Source organism: Typopeltis vanoorti, chromosome 4, assembly GCF_054136105.1.
Source record: "Typopeltis vanoorti isolate ZY-2024b chromosome 4, IOZ_Tvanoo_1.0, whole genome shotgun sequence".
Taxonomy (NCBI): Eukaryota; Metazoa; Arthropoda; class Arachnida; order Uropygi; family Thelyphonidae; genus Typopeltis; species Typopeltis vanoorti.
In genome coordinates this window covers 168,757,367-168,779,076 of record NC_143552.1, presented here as the reverse complement: position 1 = coordinate 168,779,076, position 21,710 = coordinate 168,757,367, and the positions used below count along the sequence as shown (strand labels likewise).

Below are 21,710 nucleotides of genomic sequence, written 5' to 3'. Positions count from 1 at the left end.
TTCAACACAAAATACGAGGCTAATCTTCTTGAATGGCAGTCAGTCTCAAGTAGAGTAATGTGGGCAAATATGAGAATGGGGAACTGGACAATGAGACTTATTTGTGCCTATAGTCCCACAGAAGGTTCTACTAAGGTAGAAGTGGAGGAATTTTTTAATGCTTTAGAAAAAGCAACTGACACAAAAAAAATTGAAAAGTTGGTCCTTGTTGGGAATCTAAATAGCATAGTAGGAAATGATTGTGAGACATACAAAAATATTTTGGGAAAATTTGGAGAAAAGAGCAAAGCTAATAATAATGGCAAATATCTGTTGGATTTCTGCTCAGGACATCGACTGGTTATTACTAACACCATGTTCCAACATAAAAATGTGCACAAAATTCACATGGAGAGAAGAGACTAGGAATAAGAAAAGTCTCATTGACTATGTTATTGTTGATAGTGATGTTTTCTCCCTGGTGCAGGACACCAGAGTGTACAGAGGATTTGAAATTGGAAGTGATCACTATTTAGTCTTGAGCAGGATAAAATTGAATTTCACATTGAAAAGAATAACATGTAAGAAAGTTTTAATGCGAATAAAAGTTGAGCAGCTCTCAGATGTGAACTGTAGACTAAAGTACACAAAGATTATTGAAGAAAAAATGAAAGATTGTGAGAACAGGAATCAAACCTTGGAGATTCATTGGCAAACTCTGAAGAAAACATTGATTGATTCTTCCAGAGAGGCATGTGGTGAGGTTGTCTGTAACGATAAAAAAATCAGAACTCTCTGGTGGACACAGGAAGTTAAAGAGGCAGTGAAGGAAAAGAAGAAAGCATACCAAAAGTTCCTGTCAAATAAGTCAGCTTGTGCTCTTAGAGAATATAGAGACCAATGCAAGAATGCTAAACACTATGTAAAACTAGCTAAACAAAAGTCATGGGAGGACTTTGGCAAGAATATAGAAAATAAATATCAAGAAGGTGACAAAATATTCTGGAGGTTGTTGAAGAAGCTTAAGAATGGAGGAAGGAGTGCTGTAAAAGGAATTAGAGATGATAAAGGACATAAAAACGGGAGAAAAAGATATCCTTGAAGTATGGAGTAATTACTTTGAAAAAGTGCTAAATGAAACAAGCAGTGATGACAGCACAGTGGTAAAAAACACTGACCAGGCATGCAGTCAGGAATACATATCCATACTTGAAGTAGAAAAAGCCATCAAAGGCTTGAAATGTGGAAAGGCAGCAGGAGTAGATGATATTCGACCAGAAATGCTGAAGTATGGTGGTATAAGAGTCTTACAGTGGCTGCACTGCATAGTTCAGAAAGCCTGGACAGAGGGACGAATTCCCGATGATTGGAGTAGAGCTCTCATAGTACCCATATATAAAAAGGGAAATAAAACTGCATGTGAGAATTACAGAGGTATTTCCCTACTGAGTGTTCCTGGCAAGATCTATGCAAGTATACTTGAGAAACGGTTGAGAAGAATTGTGGAAGAAAAGCTTGGTGAAGAACAAGCTGGATTCAGGCCAAATAGAGGCTGTCAGGATCAGATCTTCACTTTATGACAAATAGTGGAGTAATCATGGGAATATAACAAAGATCTGTATTTAAGTTTTGTTGATTTGGAAAATACATATGACAAGGTGCCAAGAGAGATGCTATTCAATATGCTGCAGTTATATGGTGTCAATGGGGCATTATATCAAGCAATACTTAGTCTTTATTTGAGTTGTAAGTCAGCAGTTAGAATTGAAGGAAGTACAGGAAGATGGTTTAATGTTAAATCTGGTGTGAGACAAGGATGTACATTATCTCCTCTGTTATTCATTATCTATATGGATCACATTATGAAGGAAAGTGGTATTAAACATGATATCAAAATTGGAGATGTTAATGTCAGCTCTTTGCTTTATGTGGATGATGTTATACTTCTAAAGAAATGTGCTACAAGTCTGCAATATTCTCTGACTAAATTGAATAGCTGTTGTAATAGATATGGTAAGAAGGTCAGCAATAAAAAGACAAAGACAATGAAAATAGGCAGAATCATTGAAAATGTCAACTGTGTTGTGAATGGAGAACCTGTGGAACAAGTAAACCATTTCAGCTATTTAGGCACAATTTTTACTGAAGATGGTAAATTAAATATAGAACTAGACAACAGAATCAGCAAAGCTGGTATGGTGGGAAGTCAATTGAATAAATTCATATGGAATAAGAGAGAAATTAGCCAGAACACTAAATTAGCTGTATAGAAGACAGTGTTCAAACCAGTTTTAACTTATGGATCTGAGAGCTGGGTCAGAAGTAAAACACTTGACCAAAGACTAGAGACCACAGATATGTGAGTCCCGAGAAAGATTATAGGCATGAACAGATGGCATCAATGGCAATATCATATTAAAAACGAGGATATTAGGAAAGAACTTGACATTGTCAGCATCCAGGAATGCATTAGCAGAGCTAATCTCAGGTGGTATGGTCACTTAAACAGAATGGGCGAGGAAAGATTAGCAAAACAAGTGTTCTCTGCCAGGTTGGCAGCAAAACGACCCAGAGGAAGACCAAGATATAGGTGGATTGATACGGTACAAAGTGCCTTAGACGATAGAAATATGAGATCTGATAAGGTTGTAGTCTTGACAAGTAACAGACTGATTTGGAGGAAAATTGTAGATAGGAAATTAATAATGATGTAATTTTTTTCATGTAGTACTATCATATCCTGTACACCCCTTGAGGGTACATGGAAGGAATTTGATGATGATGATGATGAAAATTAATAACGGAAAAAACTCACGTACAAAGATTATTTAATAGTATAATTTTTGCCTGTGTGTCACAGGCATCTTCAGTACATATTAAGCTCAAATTAAACAATAACTGACAATTCCAAAAGCGCCACCTAATTAGCTGGTGTAAGATAACTAAAAAGGTCAATAACTTTCCTAAAAATAAAAAATAATAATAATAAAAAAATAAATAAATAAAAAAAAAAATAAATACAATAAAAAGTTAGGAAAGATTAGTTGATTTGTAAAGTACTATCTCCCATAAAGGAGATAGATGTAAGCCTTCGGATCTGTTTAAGTTAGGAGAATGAAGTAGAGTTTTACATGTTTCTTTATAAAGGCATTCCATGAGAAACTGACTTTTGTGAAGAACTCTTGTCTTTCTCCAATGAACTCTGTGTCTAGTGAAGATGGCATGTTCTGCAAGTCCAGACTTTTCAGGTTTAAAGTATTCAATATAAGATTGGTGTTCTTCTAGCCGAATAGAGGCAGATCTTCCCGTTTGTCCGAAATAAGATAATCCACAAGAGCACGGAATCTGGTAGACACCTGGATGATTAAGATGTGGAAGCTTGTCCTTAGGGGAAGTGAGAAAGGTGGAGATTTTTCTAAACGGTCGAAAGGCAACAAAAATATCCAGTGGTTTTAAAACTTTTGCGATACGTTCACTGATGCCTTGTACATAAGGGATAGTAATGCGTGTTATTTCTTCTGTGTTTGAAGAGGAAGACATATTAAAACTACTTAAAGTTCTTTCAATGAAGCAATTCTTATAACCATTAAATAGAAAGGAAGAAGTTATATATTGTAGTTCTTTCTGTAAAAGATTGTCTGAAGAACAAAAGGAGTGGGCCCGATGAACCAGTGTTTTAATAGTTCCTGCCTTTTGACTGGGATGGTGATGAGATTCCGCATGGATATAATGGCCTGTATGAGTCTTCTTTCTATAAACTGACAAATGTAGGTTACCATCTGGTTGGCGAAGAATTAGAAGATCTAAAAAGGCTAACTGCTTATTTGATTCTACTTCTAGGGTAAACTTGATCCTAGGATGAAATGCGTTTAACTTAGTGAGAAATTGTTGAAGTTCATCCGAAGAGCCATTCTATACAGCAAAAATGTTATCGACATATCTGAACCAATGAGTAGGTCTGGGAGAAATGTTGTTCAAAATGTTCCATAAAGAAATTGGAGATAGCAGGAGAAAGAGGATTACCCATTGCTGTTCCTTCAATTTGTTGATACAACTTATTTTTAAAGAAAAAATAACCAGAATGTATTACAAAATCAAATAAGTTTACAATGTCTGAAGGAAATTCCTGTTGTAGTAATTCAGTGCTTTCAGAAAGAGGCACATTTGTAAATAAAGAAAGAACATCTAAACTGATCATGATATCAGAAACGTCCAAATGAGGATCTGAAATTTTATTTTTGAAATCCAAAGTATTTTTATAAGTATCAGTTCTTCTAGTTGAAGAGGAGAGTAAATTTGAAAAAATTTTGAGATTTTGTAAGTGGGGCAACCTATACAATCTACTACTGGTCTCAGCAGAATGCCTGGTTTATAGAAAGAAGACTCATACAGGCCATTATATCCATGCGGAATCTCATCACCATCCCAGTCAAAAGGCAGGAACTATTAAAACACTGGTTCATCGGGCCCACTCCTTTTGTTCTTCAGACGATCTTGTACAGAAAGAACTACAATATATAACTTCTTCCTTTCTATCTAATGGTTATAAGAATTGCTTCATTAAAAGAACTTTGAGTAGTTTTAATATGTCTTCCTCTTCAAACACAGAAGAAATAACATGCATTACTATCCCTTATGTACAAGGCATCAGTGAACATATAGCAAAAGTTTTAAAACCACTGAATATTTTTGTTGCCTTTCGACCGTTTAGAAAAATCTCCACCTTTCTCACTTCTCCTAAGGACAAGCTTTCACATCTTAATCATCCAGGTGTCTACCAGATTCTGTGCTCTTGTGGATTATCTTATTTTGGACAAACGGGAAGATCTGCCTCTATTCGGCTAGAAGAACACCAATCTTATATTGAATACTTTAAACCTGAAAAGTCTGGACTTGCAGAACATGCCATCTTCACTAGACACAGAGTTCATTGGAGAAAGACAAGAGTTCTTCACAAAAGTCAGTTTCTCATGGAATGCCTTTATAAAGAAACATGTAAAACTCTACTTCATTCTCCTAACTTAAACAGATCCGACGGCTTACGTCTATCCCCTTTATGGGAGATAGTACTTTACAAATCAGCTAATCTTTCCTAACTTTTTATTGTATTTATTTATTTTTTTTTATTATTAATATTTTTTATTTTTTTTTTATTTTTAGGAAACTTATTGACCTTTTTTAATTATCGTACACCAGCTACTTAGGTGATGCTTTTGGAATTGTCAGTTATTGTTTAATTTGAGCTTAATATGTACTGAAGATTCCTATTAAATAATCTTTGTATGCGAGTTTTTTCCGTTATTAATTTTGTATCGATATGTCTACTCATGGTATACCTTTTAAAACTTAGTGAAATATATGCCTCACAGAATCTTGCATATCCACTTCACCAACATCAGTGGCCTCAACTCCAACTTAATAGTGTCTCTTACCATCTTCAGCCCACCAAATCCCACTTACTCTTTTTGGCAGAAACTCAAATCTCGTCTTGCCAGAGAGTACCCAACCTAGAATTGCCCAACTCTTTGACCATTTTTGGTTGAAAATATCCCTTCTCCACTCAGTCAAATTCATTTGCTGTTTCTATCGTTCCTCTAATGCCACCAACCACTCTGAGCTCTTTAATAACTCTTTCCTTAAAAATTGATTTTCTCCAGTCAAACTTTCCCAACAGCAAAGTCATACTCCTAGGAGATTTCAGTGTCCATAACACCAACTGACAACCTCCTCCAGTTACACAGATCTTGCAGGCAGAGATTCTGAAACATTTGTCATCACCAGTGACCTTACACAGCTTGTTCACATACAAACCAGATAACTCAAACCACTCCCCAAATACCCTAGATCTCTTCCTCACCAACAACGCTTCCAAATACACAGTGAATGTAGTGGCCCATTAGATAATTCTGACCACAATCTAGTGCTCATCTCCTCCCCATGCAACAACGCTTACCATCTACTCCCATACAAGAGTAGCTTAGCATTATAACAGTGTCTAGTGGAACAGCCTCCGTGGCATCTATGCCTCATGCCCATGGTTGGACTATCTTCTGGACTTCCAACCCAAACATATGCACTAACTTATCACCAAAGTAATCTTCACTGGCATGGAAACATACATTCCCCATACTACTCTGAACAGCCATCCCCTAACTAACCCTTCGTTCTCCAAAAGATGTGCCAAGGCTGTACAAATAAAAAATCAAGCATACATACCCACTGGCTCAAATCGAGAAAACTCCATTCTTCTTTAGAGCTTTACTCAAGCCCAAAATAGATGTAAAAAAAAAAAAAAAAACTATCTCTGCTTCCAAAACAGAGTTCAAAAGAGCTAAAAGCAGGAAACTAGCAGCTTGCCTGTTCAAACGGCAGCCAAGCCTTTTGGTCTCTTGCCAAAGCAATTGGTTGTAACTTTTGCCCAACATTATTCCCACCCCTATCATTTCCATATGACTCTGTTGCATTATCACCCACAGAAAAAGCCAATCTCTGAACTTCACACTTTCTTCAAATGCACACATAACTGACAATGGCAAATGTGCCCCAACCCTTCCACATGCCCAATATACAATGTCCCAATCCCTTTTGCCAGAAAGACATCAGAAAAATACTGTACAAATTAGACACACACACACACACACACAAAAAGTCTCCTGGCCCTGATGGCATTCCTCCTATTGCCTGGAAAGTTTGTGTACCAGAACGGAATCCTGTCCTATGTCACCTATATATACTCTCTTACTCCACTGGCACAGACTGGAAATTGGCCTATATTCAAACCCATTCCCTAGAAGGGCGACAAGTCATTGCTGTTTAACTACCGCCGTATCTCACTCACCTCAGTCCTGTCTAGAGTAATGGAAAAAATTATCAATTCCTAACTCCTGCACTACCTTGAAGGCACCCACCTAATAAACGACCACCAGTATGGATTCCGTTGCTGCCAATCAACAGAAGATCGACTTACATATGTCACCCATCTCTGGACAAATGCCATGGAGACATTTGTTGAATCTTAAGTGGTTGCACTTGATATCTCCAAAGCTTTTGACCTGGTCTGGCACAAAGGCTTACTAAGCAAACTAGCATCGTTTGGTCTGTCTCAGGATTTCTGTAGTTGTATTGCCAACTCTCTCTCTCTCTGAGAGGATAAGGAACCATCCACCATCACATATAGCATGTGTGTGTGTGTGTGGATGGTTCCTTATCCTCTCACCATTCAACTAATGTCTGGGTTTTCTCACCAACCCTCTTTCTGCTATATATCAGTGACTTACTTCAGTTGACCTCCAACCCAATACAGAGTTTTGCAGATGACAGACACATTGCACTTCTCCCTTTCATTTAATAAATCTTACTCTATGCTACTCACCTCAACCTACAGAACATCAACTACCACTTCAATTCTGATCTCCAAGCCATCTTCCAATGGGGTTCAGATAACCTTGTCAATTTTTCTAATAAAATCAAGTTCTGTCTTATTCTCACAAAAAAAAACCCATTTTTTTCCCAGTATCACTTTTGACAACACCCAAATTTCCAGACGGGATGAGATTTCTCTTCCTTGAATTACCCCAATAATAAGTCTCTACTGACATAAACACATCACAACCATTGCATCCTCAGCTTTATAGAAAAAATCAGGATTTCTCTTTTGCTCAAGATGTTACTTCACTTCTGAACAGCTGTTAACTTTATACAAATCGCAAATATGCCAAGCTATTGACTATTGCTCCCACATTTGGAGTGGGGCCCCTAAAAGCTCTCTCAAAATGCTTGACTCAATACAGAGGAGAGCAAGTAGACTTATTAATGACCCATCTCTTACCAACTCACTTCTCTCACTTTTGCACAGATGTTTATTTTCTGCAATATGTGTATTCTATAAATAATTCCCCCACTTAGTACTAAGCTGGTTGGAACACATGCAGCTACTGTTCAACATCTCTTCACGGTGCACCTTGAAACCCACAGAACAAATTTCTTTTCCTCCTCCTTCTGAATCCCTTCTACTGCTGTATTGTGGAACAGTCTTCCCCTGATGTGTTTCCCAAGGAATACAGTATACGGTGTTTTAAATCAAATGTAAACAAGTTCCTTCTTTCCCAACCCACTACCTATATATGGTACTAATGTACTATAGGTTGAGCAACCAATCTCTCGTGCATGTGCTCAACAGAGGGGGAAAAAAAAAAAAAACATGAAATCACTGGACTGTGTTGGTGTTGTGGCAGATGGAGAAACTGAACTGACACCCTGTGTCTGGCCACTATTCTGCTGAGGGAAGCAAATACTTGGAATCCACTTAGGAAACACAACCTCTTATGTGAATAAGAACTGGGATACACTCATTAAATGTTTCAAGCAAGTACTAGGAAAGTGGGTGTCAGTACAAGCCTCTGCCTCCATAAGAGGTAGAACATAATTATTAATAAAATGGCTACTAGTGTCCTTTGGCATATATTAAAGATTCTCATATAACCAGTGTAATTTATCAAACCAATACAGTCAAGTATCTGTCAATTCATGTTGGAACCAAATAGACTGGCTTTCCTACTCCAAGTTAAGTAGTCCTCTTAAAGGAGGAGGACAAAACCTTATATCTGTTGACCACGAGGGGATAATGTCTTGCACTTGTTTTGCACTCTTTTTCCTCAACACACAACAACAGGAAATCCCCTCAAACACACTACCAAATTATTCAAAATTAAGTAGATATTGAATACCACATTATTTCTTAGCTGAATAAGAAACTCAGAGATAGGAAATCGAATCTAAGAACTTCATGCCGAATATAGAAAACTATAAAGTTCTGCAAGTCCAAGTATAAGCTAACACCAGGTAGTGCAATGCTAGGGCGACTCGTAGTAAAGGTGGAGTAAGCTCCGATTACTGTCCTTCGTATTTTCCTATAATGTAAAACACAGCTCCTAGGAGATGTATTACTGAAATAAGAGCCAACAGGCTTCACTTCGGCGAAGTAAAATTATTCAAAATTAAGTGGATATTGACTACCACGTTATTTCTTAACCGAATAAGAAACTCAAAGATAGGAAATCTAATCTAAGAGCTTCATGCCGAATATAGAAAACTATAAAGTTTGGTGAGTCCAAGCATAAGCCAACACCTACTACAGTAATACATCTCCTAGGAGCTGTGTTTTACATTATGGGAAAATACTAAGGACAGTGATCGGAGCTTTCTATATTCAGCATGAAGCTCTTAGATTCGATTTCCTATCTTTGAGTTTCTTATTCGGCTAAGAAATAATGTGGTATTCAATATCCACTTAATTTTGAATAATTTTGCTTCGCCGAATTGAAGCCTGTTGGCTCTTATTTCAGTAATTGTATTTGTGCACCTTTTGGTAACTTGTACAGTAAAGAAATAAGTTCTGACCAGAAATTTGTATGTAAACTATATGTAAAAGGATGAAACATGAAATTAGATCGTATAATACTAGGAAAATTAAAGAAACAATAGAAAACAACACGAAGGTCCTAAGACGAACATTATCAGTTGGAACAAAGGAAATAGAAAATGCTGTAAGAGGAAAAAATGGTGAACGTATAAAAAAATAGAGATGTAATAATCAAAAGAATTCACGTTTAACTGAACTCTATGAAGACAAAGACCGAGACATCCAAGAATCATCAATGGGTAACTCGAGTGAGGAAGAACACGATGCCCCTGAGATCTTACAGGGTGAAGTGGAAATGTTACTGCAGGAAATGAAGAATGAAAAGGTCCCAGGAGAAGATGGAATTATGGTAGACTTCTTAAAACTGGGAGGATGCTATGTTATCAAACAACTGACTAAACTCCTTAATAAATGCCTAAAACAGAGAAAAATTGGAACAATTCACTTCTAATATTAATTTTTAAAAAGGGCAATAAGGAAGAAATTAAAAACTACAGACCCATAAGCCTACTCCCCACCATATATAAAGTCTTCACAAAAATTATAAATAATGGAATAAAATCTAAACTAGAGGGAATGCAATCCTGTGAACAAGCTGGATTTAGAAAGAATTACAATACTTTGAACCATATTCACACATTAAGACAGCTCATTGAAAAATCAATGGAATAAAATAAACCCTTATGTCTGGTCTATATAGACTACGAAAAAGCATTTGATTCAGTTAAAACATCTGTAACACTAAAAGCACTTGAAACCCAGGGAACTGAGAAACCAGTAGTTCCCAATACAAAAAGGCATCTGGCAAGGCGACACCATATCTCCCAAATTATTTACAGCTGCACTAGAGGAAGTCTTTAGAAGCCTTGATTGGGAAACAAAAGGAATAAACATAACAGGAGAAAGGCTGCATCATCTGAAATTTGCAGATGATATTGTCCTAATAGCAGATAATCTTGAAGATCTGGAATAAAGACTAAATCAGCTAAATAAAGCCTCCAGAGTAATTGGATTAAAAATAAATAGAGAAAAAACAAAAATAATGATGAATAAATAAAAATAAACCATAGGCCTGTCAAAGTTGAAAACCATGAAATAGAACACGTTATTTCATATGTATATTTGGGCCAATTGTTATCCTTTGAGGATTGCCAAAAAAAAAGGGATTGAATGAAGAATTCACCTTGGATGGATGGCTTATGGAAAAATGAGAGACGTATTCAGAAGTGGCATCCCTATGAGTAAAAAGGAAAGCTTTTGACCAATCCATACTTCCTGTCCTAACATATGAGGAGAAACATGGACTTTAACAGAAGCCCTAAACAAAAAAGCTGAGAACAACACAACATCACATGAAGAGAAGTATGCTAAAAATAACATTAAGAGATAGGAAGACAAATACCTGGATAAGATCTCAAACAGGTGTCATGATATTGTAAAATACATTAAACAGGAGATGGGCTGGCCATATTGCCAGAGGCAGTGACGGGAGATGAACTAGAAAAACAACAGAGTGGAGACCAATGGATGAGCAAGACAAAGAGGAAGACCGAGAAGAAGGTGGAGGGATGAACTGGAACAAATTGCAGGAGTGAGATGGATGGGAGAGGCTGAAAACCGAGTGGTCTGGAAAATCATGTGGGAGACCTTCATCCAACAGTGGACAGAACCAAAAGGTTGAAGAAGAAGAATCTTTATACGTAAGATTGTTATTTTTAATAAAAAAAATTTAAAAAAAATTGTCTATCAGTGTAGATATATATATTGTGTAGCTTTTTAATAATGGAATCCAAATATATTTATGCATAATACATAAGTTATTTATTTATTTTTAATAGGGATGAAGCAGAAATGGAATACTTGAAAATTGCACAGGATCTAGATATGTATGGAGTTAATTATTTCCCAATTAGTGTAAGTATTATTCAGATGGTTTAAGGCAGAAAATTATTTTTTTAAAATCTGGAGCTCCATTCCAAGAAATGCTTTCTGGGGAGGGAGTTATTTTCCTTCCATTTTTTTTTTATTTTTTTTATTTTTTTTATTTTTTATGTTAAATGGGAGCCTCCTTGGATTGGAAAGACTGGGTTTCAAATCCTGTCTTTCACATGAACCTTTATAAGGTCATCATGTTGGAGGTTTAAGGGATATTCCCTTAAATTTCAGCACTGGGATTGTTATCAATTATTAGTTAACAATTGGGATTGTTAACCTTCATAAAAACTTTTCAACCAAAGATGAGTTAACTAGTTTTATGTCCGTGCAGTTAGCCTAGTGGCTTTGCACTTCGCAACCATATGCCTGGGGAAGGAGTGTCCTAGGTTCAATTTGCGTCAATGACGTGAGGAGCTCAGGGATCTTCCTCAGCCATAGCCAAGTTAGCCGGTCTTGGGCGTGGACAGCAGGTTTTTTTCCGCCAGTTTATCTGGTGTTTTTCATCCTGCAAGCAGGCAAACCGATCCGAGGACACACACGGATTTCAGTCAGGAATACTGACCCAGCCATAGGTCTGATTCGTCAGCCTATGCTGGTTCTGGAGCCCGGATAAAATTTGGGGGATTAGATGGTACTGTGAACTCCTGTAAAAAGGGGGAACGCTGTATCATCACACGGAATATATTTATTTACCAGTTTTATATGGAGGTGGTGGGATGTTTTTCTGATAACTCCACTTTTTTCCTTCTGTAAGCGGAGACTAGTGCCACGAACGAACGAACACACACACACTTTATAACAAAATAAAATTTCTCCTTAGAGGCACATCAGAGGATGCAAGCCAAGTGCATTTAAAATGCCTGTTAACTTTTAACCAGTGGAACCAGCCCATCCTTGGATGGAAGAGATAAAGACAAGATTTGTTCGTAATGCTTTCTTTTAAATAAGCAGTTACTTCACATGATATGTTTGTTTCCTTTTAATTCCTTTTTGAAAATCTTCAAGTTTTGCATCCTAAATGCCCTTCTTTACTGATAAACTTCTCTCTCTCTTCTCTTCCCAGTGCATTTTTTAAAAATCTTTAATGACAAGTCATATTTTATATTTCACCATTCATTAAATAATCAATTCTTGTTTTTAAACTGAAGTTAAGTGAGCTAAGCTTACTTAACTATGAGCACATATGTTATTCTGTTTTGTGTTACATAAGAATAATTTTTAATTCATTTCTAATTTTATAGTATATCTCTATTCTCTAGTATCTGTAGAACAAATTAATCAGGAATTATTTATTACAGTTTTCAACTGAATGCATAAAATCTTCTACAGAGGCTTTCTTCACAGGTACTGTAGTGTTTCTTCCAAAAGAAAAACAGACAGATAGCTAGAGAACCCATCTAACAGACAAAATACAGATGGCTCCCATGGCCTTCATTGTCTCTGTAATTTTAAACTGCCATAATCATTCTTTTGTCATAATTTATGAAATATCAGCAGCTTGCCTGAAGAGTAGGCTTCATTTCTTTTTTCTTGTTTGCATTTAAATAAATAGCAGGTATATTTTATTTGGAAATGTTGAAAATTTTGAAAGGTCAGACATTTGACTGCTTAGAAGATGTATGTGAAAAACTGCAAAAGGCAGTTAATTTTTTTTTTGGAACTTCCATATTTGGCTGTTAAGAACCAAAATTTTTATAAAACGTGTAAAGAACTGAAATTTCAGATAAAAAAAACAACAAAAATATGAAATATGAATGCATATACATATGAAAACTCTTGTTCAGTACTAAGAACGAGAGTTTTTGCTCTCTAAGAGACATAAACGATCAACTCTGATTCCTGAGGCACTCCTGCATTGGTGGCAAAGATCGAAGAGAGGTTGCCATCCACCACGAAATGCAGTGAACAACCTGAGAGAAAGCTGCTATCTAGTTACAGCAGGTGACAGGTAGACCAAAGGAATGTAGTTTGCAAAGCAGGCCTTGATGCCAAACACTATCAAAAGCCTTGGAAATGTCAAGGGTGAGAGAGCACGTTTCTCCAAAATGTGTTCTGTCACCCTTGACATTTCCAAGGCTTTTGATAGTGTTTGACATCAAGGCCTGCTTTGCAAACTACATTCCTTTGGTCTACCTGTCACCTGCTGTAACTGGATAGCAGCTTTCTCTCAGGTTGTTTACTGCATGTCGTTGTGGATGCAAGTTTGTGCCTGAAAATATCTTCAGGACTGAGGCAAGGCGGTACATTTGTTTGCAACTCGTAGCAAAGGTGGACCAGGCTCTCATCTCTCCTTGTCTTAGTATCTCCCATAATGCAAAGCACATCTCCTTGCAGACATGTATAATGCTATGCATTAAGGGAAGAGCCATTACCCAGACCGGTTTCGACCTTTATTGAGGTCTCGTCAGTGGAAGGCAGACCCAGAAGTGGTGATACCAAGGTAAAAGCAATGGATAGGTCATATTTACCTATACGAGTTGCCACAGGGTGTACCACCTTATCATTAAATTACTCTGGATTTAGAGAAAGATGTTAGAAGTTTATTTTGCACTTGGTTAGACTATAATAAATATGTTGTGCTGAAGTTCTCAAGATGCAAGTTTCCCAAATTTTGGGCAGTCTCATGCACCCAAATATGTTGAGGTCAATAGGTAAATATGACTTCTTCATTGCTTCCACCTTAGTATCACCACCTCTGGATCTGGCTCCCACTGACGAGACCTCAATAAAGGTCAAAACCGGTCTGGGTAGTGGCCCTTCCCTTTATACATAGCATTATACATGTCTGCAAGGAGATGTGCTTTGCATTATGGGAGACACTAAGACAAGTAGTGATGAGAACTCGGTCCACCTTTACCACGAGTTGCCTCAGTGGTTTCCCAAATTTGGGTGCATGAGACTGCCCCAAATTTGGAAAACTTGCATCTTGAGAACTTCAGCCCAACAGCCAAGATAACCCAATATAGCCCACTAGGGGGCACCTTTAGGTCTAGTAACAACAGTAGTTTTCTCTCTTCTGCCTCATTTGCTTTTTGTAGTGCCTGCATGCACGTGTCATAGTTGTTCCCGTGAAGATGGCAGTGTGACATTGCCGAAATATAGTAGGTATTTATTAAAGTTTCTTTTAATTAATATTCCAGTATACGTTATAAATTCCTTAAATAATTTAATAGTCAGGCGGCATATGATGTTTAGTTGCTGGTATGGAAGGCAATGATTTGCCTTCATCATCTATGCAGGAGTTAGAAGAAAAGAGTGATGTTAATAAGTTGGCTTATTTCTTTGGGTGCTATAACAGTGGTACCATCTGGATGGGTGAGAGGTCAGAGCACAGGTGATCAGAAGTTGCATCATGTGATGGCTTTTGCAAGGGACCAGAAAGCATGGCAAGTTTTCTGCTATTGGCCTTTATGAATTTGGATTTAGATTTACATTTATTTCATTCTTCTTCTTCTTCTGCATAGGGTGAGTATGAATCTTGAGTTCTTGATGCAAGCCACCTGCAGTAAGCTGAGTTTTTTTTTTTTTTTTTTCTTTGACTGCTGGCATACATCTGTTGAATCACAGTTTGAAAAGTGGACAAGAATTTTGGATGGAATGAGGGATGAATGCCTTCATGCTACTGTGGATGATTTCTTTGACTTGCTCAGCACAGAAGAGTAGAAGCAATAGTCATACCCTGGGAAAGAAGAGTTGTGGTTCCAGAGATCATCCTACTTTGTACCTTTTGTAGTGCCAGAAGACATGAGGTTGGGTGTGGCCAGAGGAGAGGCATTCTGTTGAAGCCGGACACTTGCACAGAATTGTGCTCTGAGTTGCTGACAGGAGAGGTGACCTCTGCAGTGTAGTCTGGAAGGAGAACTAGTTAAATCAAGGATATTGGGAAAGTGGGGGAGATTATCTGGAATTCAAGTAGGTAGCTGCACAATTTGTGTTAGATCATTGCTTATGGTGAAAACTTCTGTATCTCGTCCAGCTTGATTGGTTGTGGTGGTGAAGGGATAGCCAGTTATGAAGTTGTAGACATTCAAGTCACCTAGGATGATTTCTTTGTTGATTTGGATGGCTGGGTTGTAGATGGTTGAGTTTTATGGAGAGGGGTGAAGAAGTCTTTGTGGTTTTCAGAGTTTGGTGTCCAGTAAATGCAGAAGATGAATCTTACTAAGTGGCACAAGGAAACTTTCAGTCAGAGGAGGTCAAAAGCAGGGGATTCTAAAATTGGCATTCTCTGGCAGTCAGTGTCAGAACATTCAAAGGCACATACAAGTGCTGCCTTTGCGGTGAAATGAATCATGAAGAATATAATTTGGACATTGAAGATAAACTGTGGTTGATATAGCTGCAATTTGGTTTCTGTTAAGAGAAGGAGATCTGGTTTGGATGTTTGTAAGCAATGATGAAAGTCATTTATGTTGGAATTTATTTTGTGTATGTGGAAATAATTTTTTTTTGTTTGGTAGGGATCTGGGAAAATTTGGAATATTGTTTGTTTTGATTTGTTTGGATGAACTGGTTTGCAGTGTTGCTGCCATTATTTGTCTTTTTCATTTTTGATTTTTGGTTTATTATTGGATGAAAAGAAAAAGTGGGGACATGCAGTGGGGGAAGATAGATTCGTGAACATGACATCCATACAGAGAGCAATCAGTCCCATTGCCATTCACTGACCCTGACAGTTCTCTCACATACCAACTTGGGCTCCCTTACCAGGCACCACCTGGCAGAGTATGTTGCAGTGGGATTATGTGCGAGTTGACTGGGAACTTCCTGATTCGTTACTGACTGGTTTGGGGCCATATACTATCTGGCGACTGGCTTGCATTACTACTGTTTTAATTGGTATACCCCCAAAATGGAGGAGGGTCTGGTTCTCTATGTATGTTAGGCATACCCTTGAAGAGTATTACTCATGCTGCATTGAGAACATCTGCTCTCTGGAGGCCAAACATTGCATTTGCCACTTCAGGTCCCCCAGTAAGCAGGGTGGTGTTTCACTGTGCAGTGAAAGTCATCCACCATCTAGTTGTCAGTTGGCATTTCCTCCAACTAGCAAGATATCCTTTTGCAGTGGGAATGCTTGCTGCAAGCACCAGGGTTCCTTTTGTGGAAACAGGCCACACCACAGGAAGGCAGGGTTGACTTTACAGGGAGAGACTGTTTATTGCATATCCCTTTCCATTAGTGGCCAAAATTCATCGTATTGCTGTCATCAGCAATACTATGAAATAACTTTCTTCAGATTTTCTTCTTAATGCAGGTGTCCTACAGGGACACCTGCATTAAGAAGAAAATCTGAAGAGAGAAAACACCTTCAACCATAACATATAATGAATGATTTGAGAGGAAACTGGCAATCCATTTTAAAAAGGAGGGAGGTAGACCATAAGAAGGTAGTTTGCTGAAAACTCTCAATGGCAGAGCCTATCATATGCCTTTTAAATTTTAAGTGCAACAGCACAGATTTCTCCAAACTTTTCCACTTCTTTTTTTAGTATCCATGTTTTTCAAGGTTCTTTCTGGTGGAAAGCAATAGGAGCCATGTGATGCAGTGTTCTAGGTAAAGAGTGAGATCAGTTTTTATTGGCATTTGTAACATAATAAAGTTCATTAGACATGTATTCATAAGAATATTGTAATTTATTGTAACTACCTGCTAGGTAGCATTCCAGCATGTGGCTCATCTCTGTAAATAGGATTAACATTCTCTGTTCAAACTTCACCTTGTGATTATGCTGGTGCCGATGATGACCAGTTAGTTTCTGGTTGTCATCAAAAAAAAAAAAACTCTTACTACATCAAAACTAGAATCCTGTTATTATTATTATCTGTTAGGTTACAGAATTAAATTGAGCTAGAGAGGCAACATGTTCACACAAAAAAATTACTGGATGTATAAGTATACATATAAATTAAAACAAACCAGTAACCAGTATGGATGGTGGCCAATAAAAGCTGAAAACTTAGAGTCCTAAATTCAGGGTTTGCTGGAAAACTTGAAGAACTAAGTGGGCTGACTGTGTGCCATCCAAATTCTTGGGATTTTTATGCCACCATTATTGTTAGGATTAGGGTGGTTAACAAAATTTCACAGGCTTCTTTGAATTTATGTTCATACCAGGTTTTTGTATGATGTAAAGAATAAGTACTTTTTCAATCAATTTGCTGTAGGGTGTTAAGAGCATGATTGATCTGAGATTCCTGCTTCACCAAAATGATTAAATTTAATGTGTCGTTTGTGTTCTTTTTTACGGATAGGGATTGTACATCCAGTTTCTCCAACAGCTGCAATAGATACAGTAAACTCCAGGGTGAGCCAATGGGGAGAGAGTATCCTAGAGGAGTTGAATATGTTTTTTAATTTTATAGGTGGTTTAAAAGTGGCATTAAGATTATAATGGTATAGAATTCTATTAATTTTTTCTGATAACCATTTAATGTATGGGCTATGGTTTTACTGTAATCTATATTTTTTGATGAAGTTTTATGAAGAATTTTATTAATAGTATTTTTGCTATAGCCATTATTTATAAACGTATTGCTAATAATTTGTAATTCTTGTTTAAGAGCTTGTTCATTAGAGCAAATTGTTATAGCTCTTTTTTGAGGGTTTAATGATTCCAAGTGTTTGCAAAGGGTGGTGATTTGAGGTAGCATGTACATATTGGCCGGTATGTGTAGGCTTGCAGTAAACAGTGAAGGAAAGACTGCCTGAGGGAAGGCGTGTGACCAGTGTATCCAGGAAAGGAAGCAAATTCTGATTTTCAATTTCATTAGTAAATTGTATGCACTCGTGTTGTTTGTTCAAGTGGCTAAGGAATGGATTTAACATTTGGCAGCTGTGTGGCCAGATAATGAAAATCATCATTGTATCTAAGCCAATCTGTAGGTTTCAAAGGAAAGATATCAAGGAAAGTGGTCAAGGAGCATTTACAGGAGGTTATGGCTGATTGTATACCTAGGGTCCGAATAGTAAAACAAGTAGTGTTTAAATGGATGAATATGCAAAAAAAAAAAGAACCAACTGTGGAGGGAATTTAAAGAAAGAGGTGACCTGCAGGCACACGAACGGTATAAAGTACAGGCCAGAAGGGTAATGTGTGTGGTAAAAAAAAGCAAAAGCGGATTATGAAAGGAAACTAGCTATGCAAGCTAAAGAGAATCTCAAATAGTTCTTTCAATATGCTGCAAGCAAAAAAAAAAAAACTGTACATAGCAAAATGATTTTAAGGAATGACGATGGTAAGGAGGTCACTGAATCAGTCAATATAGTGGAATTACTGAGCGAGCACTTTGCAAGAGTATATCATCCAGGTGGTGACATTGAAAAAATGAAGGGACCATTAGTTTATATGGGAATTGTGATGAATGAAGTAGAGGTGAATAGTCTATTACAGAACCTTAATGTGAATATATCTGTGGGATTGGATGGTATACCGGCATGGGTTTTACATGAAGCGGCTAAAGAATTATAAGTGCCCTTGACCATGTTGTTTAATCTGAGTCTCGGGTCTGGTTTAATCCCGAAGGTGTGGAAAGAGGGGAAAATAGTTCCACTGTATAAAGGAGGATCCAAGACTACTGTTGCAAATTACCGACCGATCAGCATATCAGGAATCGTTGTCAAGGTCTTGGAGAAAGTAGTCAAAGGAAAATTACAGGAATGGATTGATGAAAATGAGATACTGTACGGGGGACAGCATGGCTTTGTGAAGGATAGATCATGCCTCAGTAACTTGCTGAAATTTTACAACACAGTAACGGCTGATCTGGATAAGGGTAATGGGTTTACAGTGATACTGCTGGACCTGGCTAAGGCATTTGACAGGATACTAAATAGAATCCAAATCCGTAAACTACAACATATGGGAATGGATATAGGGTTGGTGAGTGGTTGATGGAGAGATATCAGAGAGTAGTTTATTCAGGAGTAGAGTCCAAAAGACGGCCTGTGACTAGTGGTGTGCTGCAGGATTCTGTTCTTGGACCACTGCTGTTTAATTTGTTCATTAACGATATAGGGAAGGATCTAATAGGAACATTTCATTTGTTCGCTGATGATTCAAAGTTGGATAGGGCAATAGTGAATGTAGAAGATGTCAAAATCTTGCAGGACGACTTGGATAGATTGGAGTTCTGGGCTAAGGAGAATGGATGTCAATTTAATGTGACAAAATGTAAGGTTATGCATTTTGGGGTGAAAAGATTAGCAGCAGTATACCGCATTGGTGGAACTGTACTCCAGGAGATTGATGAGGCCAGGGACTTGGGAGTGTTGGTGGATTGGGAGATGAAGTTTAGGAGGCACATTGCAAAAGTGGCTAATTCAGCTCATCGACTCACTTGGTTGTTGAAAAATACTTTGACGAGCAGAGACAAGCAAGTTATTGTACCTCTGTACCGAGCTTTGATAAGACCTCATCTCGACTACTGTGCCTGGATTTGGTCACCTAGGTTTCTTCTTGATGGAGAGAAGGTGGAGAGGATCCAGAGGCAAGTGACCAAGATGATAGCAGGTCTATTGAATGAACCTTATGAGAACAGGTTGAAGATTAGTGGGTTGGAGAAATTAGTTGATAGGCGGAAAAGGGGAGATATGATTGAGACATACAAATTGCTAATGGGTTTCTATAGGATTAATTCAGAGGATATTTTTGAGATCAGGACTGAAGGTGGGAGAACTAGGGGACACACCTATGGAAGCTGGGAAAGAGTGTGGTTAGCAAGGGTGTTAGAGCTGGGTTCTTTACTCTTAGAGTGGTAAATGAGTGGAATAAGCTGCCAGAGTCTGTTGCGGGTGCTATGCGGTGAGTGAGTTCAAGGTATGATAGATACTGTGAGAATGTCGTATAGTTGTGTGGACAGGATGTTTAGGGCCTCCCTCGATGAGTCTAAGGACTCCCTGGAGTCGCCCGTAATAATAATAAAAAGGTATCTTGGTATGGAGTCGATGAAAAGTTTTTTGATGAGTGCATTAATACCAAGGCTAAATTTTCACCCTCGTTTACTGTTTGGGATTGCATGACATCACAAGGTGTTGGAAAACTATGTGTTACCTACAGTCAACTCCAAAGACTAGAGCATTTTTTGGTTCCTAGTATTAGAGAATAGTTCCATGATTCCAATGACTTAATTTTTAAAGATGACAATGCATCTTGTCACCACAGCAGATGAATCAAGAACTATCCTCAAAACAGTGGAAACACTCCAATTAAAACTATGACTCAGCCTTGGAATAGCCTGGCCCTTAATTTGACTGAAAATATTTGGAATATTTTAAAGCGAAAAATTGACACCAAAAAGCCCACAGATGTTGTCGAATTATGTCAAGAAACATGGAAAGCTAGAATGAAATTTTGCTGACCAACTGTCAAAAGCTCATTGAGTCCATGCCCCGAAGAATGAAAGCCATCATTCGGGCTAAAGGAGGAATTAACAGAATACTGAGTTTAGTGATCTGATATGTATTTCCTGATCAAAGAATGATCTCATACTTTTTTCTTCAGTGTTTGATTTCCATTCACCTAATTTCTGGTTAAAAGTAACCATGAAATATTTTTTGTAATAAATTTTATTTCTTTGTTAATCATTCATAACTGTTCAAATAGAACAAAATTTATGTATTGAGGAAAAATAAATCCTAATATATACACAATGCTAGTGTTACAATCATTGGTTGGATACTTTTTGCCAGGGGTTGTAGGTAGGGTGGAAATTTTGTGAGAGAAATTTTGTAAAAACCTCCATCTAACATAGATAATTTCTATAACAAAATCATGACAAATATCTGAATCTGAGAATGGAAATGCCATTCTGATGTGACTGTGGAAACGAGGAGTAAAACTCATGGGGATCTTTTCACATGGTGGTGTTTTAGAGCCCAAATACAAAATAATGAGGCTATGAATGGCTGAGAGAAGGACATTCTACTAGGTTGTTGTTGCAGAGATTTGGTTGTTGTTGTTGTTGTTGCAGAGATTTGGGGGTGCAATCAAAAATCGAATAACTGTTTTGGATGTTTGCTGGCTATGATACATGTAATTTAGGTTGGTGTTTATACTGTCATGAATGTTGGTGAAGCAGACAGAAGAAGAAATTTTTTTGTAAGAGGTTTGAATTTTAAAATTTTTTTGGTGGAATTTTTGAGTAAGGTTTGTTTTTAAGTTAACTGCAGTGATACTATATTTATTTTGATTTACTCTCATGCTAGGATTTCAAAGGTGAAGAGCAGTTGAGAGAAAGAGTTAGACATGTTGCCCATACAGCATCATCATGCATGTTATTACACAGCTTCCTTCCAAGCATGACCTGGCAACATAAATGACAGTGAGATTATGCACCAGCTGATCAGGAAGCCTCCTAAATGCATTGCCTACTG

At 37.5% G+C, this 21,710-nt stretch overlaps 1 protein-coding gene across 3 annotated transcripts in view; it reads left to right on the top strand.

Annotated features, from left to right (window-relative positions):
* The window catches only part of Mer (ezrin/radixin/moesin family protein merlin), a 488,739-nt gene that overhangs the window by 104,447 nt on the left and 362,582 nt on the right, over window positions 1-21,710 (top strand). For all 3 annotated transcript variants that reach the window (XR_016548261.1, XR_016548262.1, XM_090392086.1), the window contains exon 5: window positions 11,239-11,314. Coding sequence is in view for 1 of the 3 variants with exons in the window: in XM_090392086.1 (XP_090248212.1) it covers window positions 11,239-11,314 (76 nt within the window). In the remaining 2 variants the exon portion in view is untranslated. The remainder of the gene's footprint in view (window positions 1-11,238; window positions 11,315-21,710) is intronic.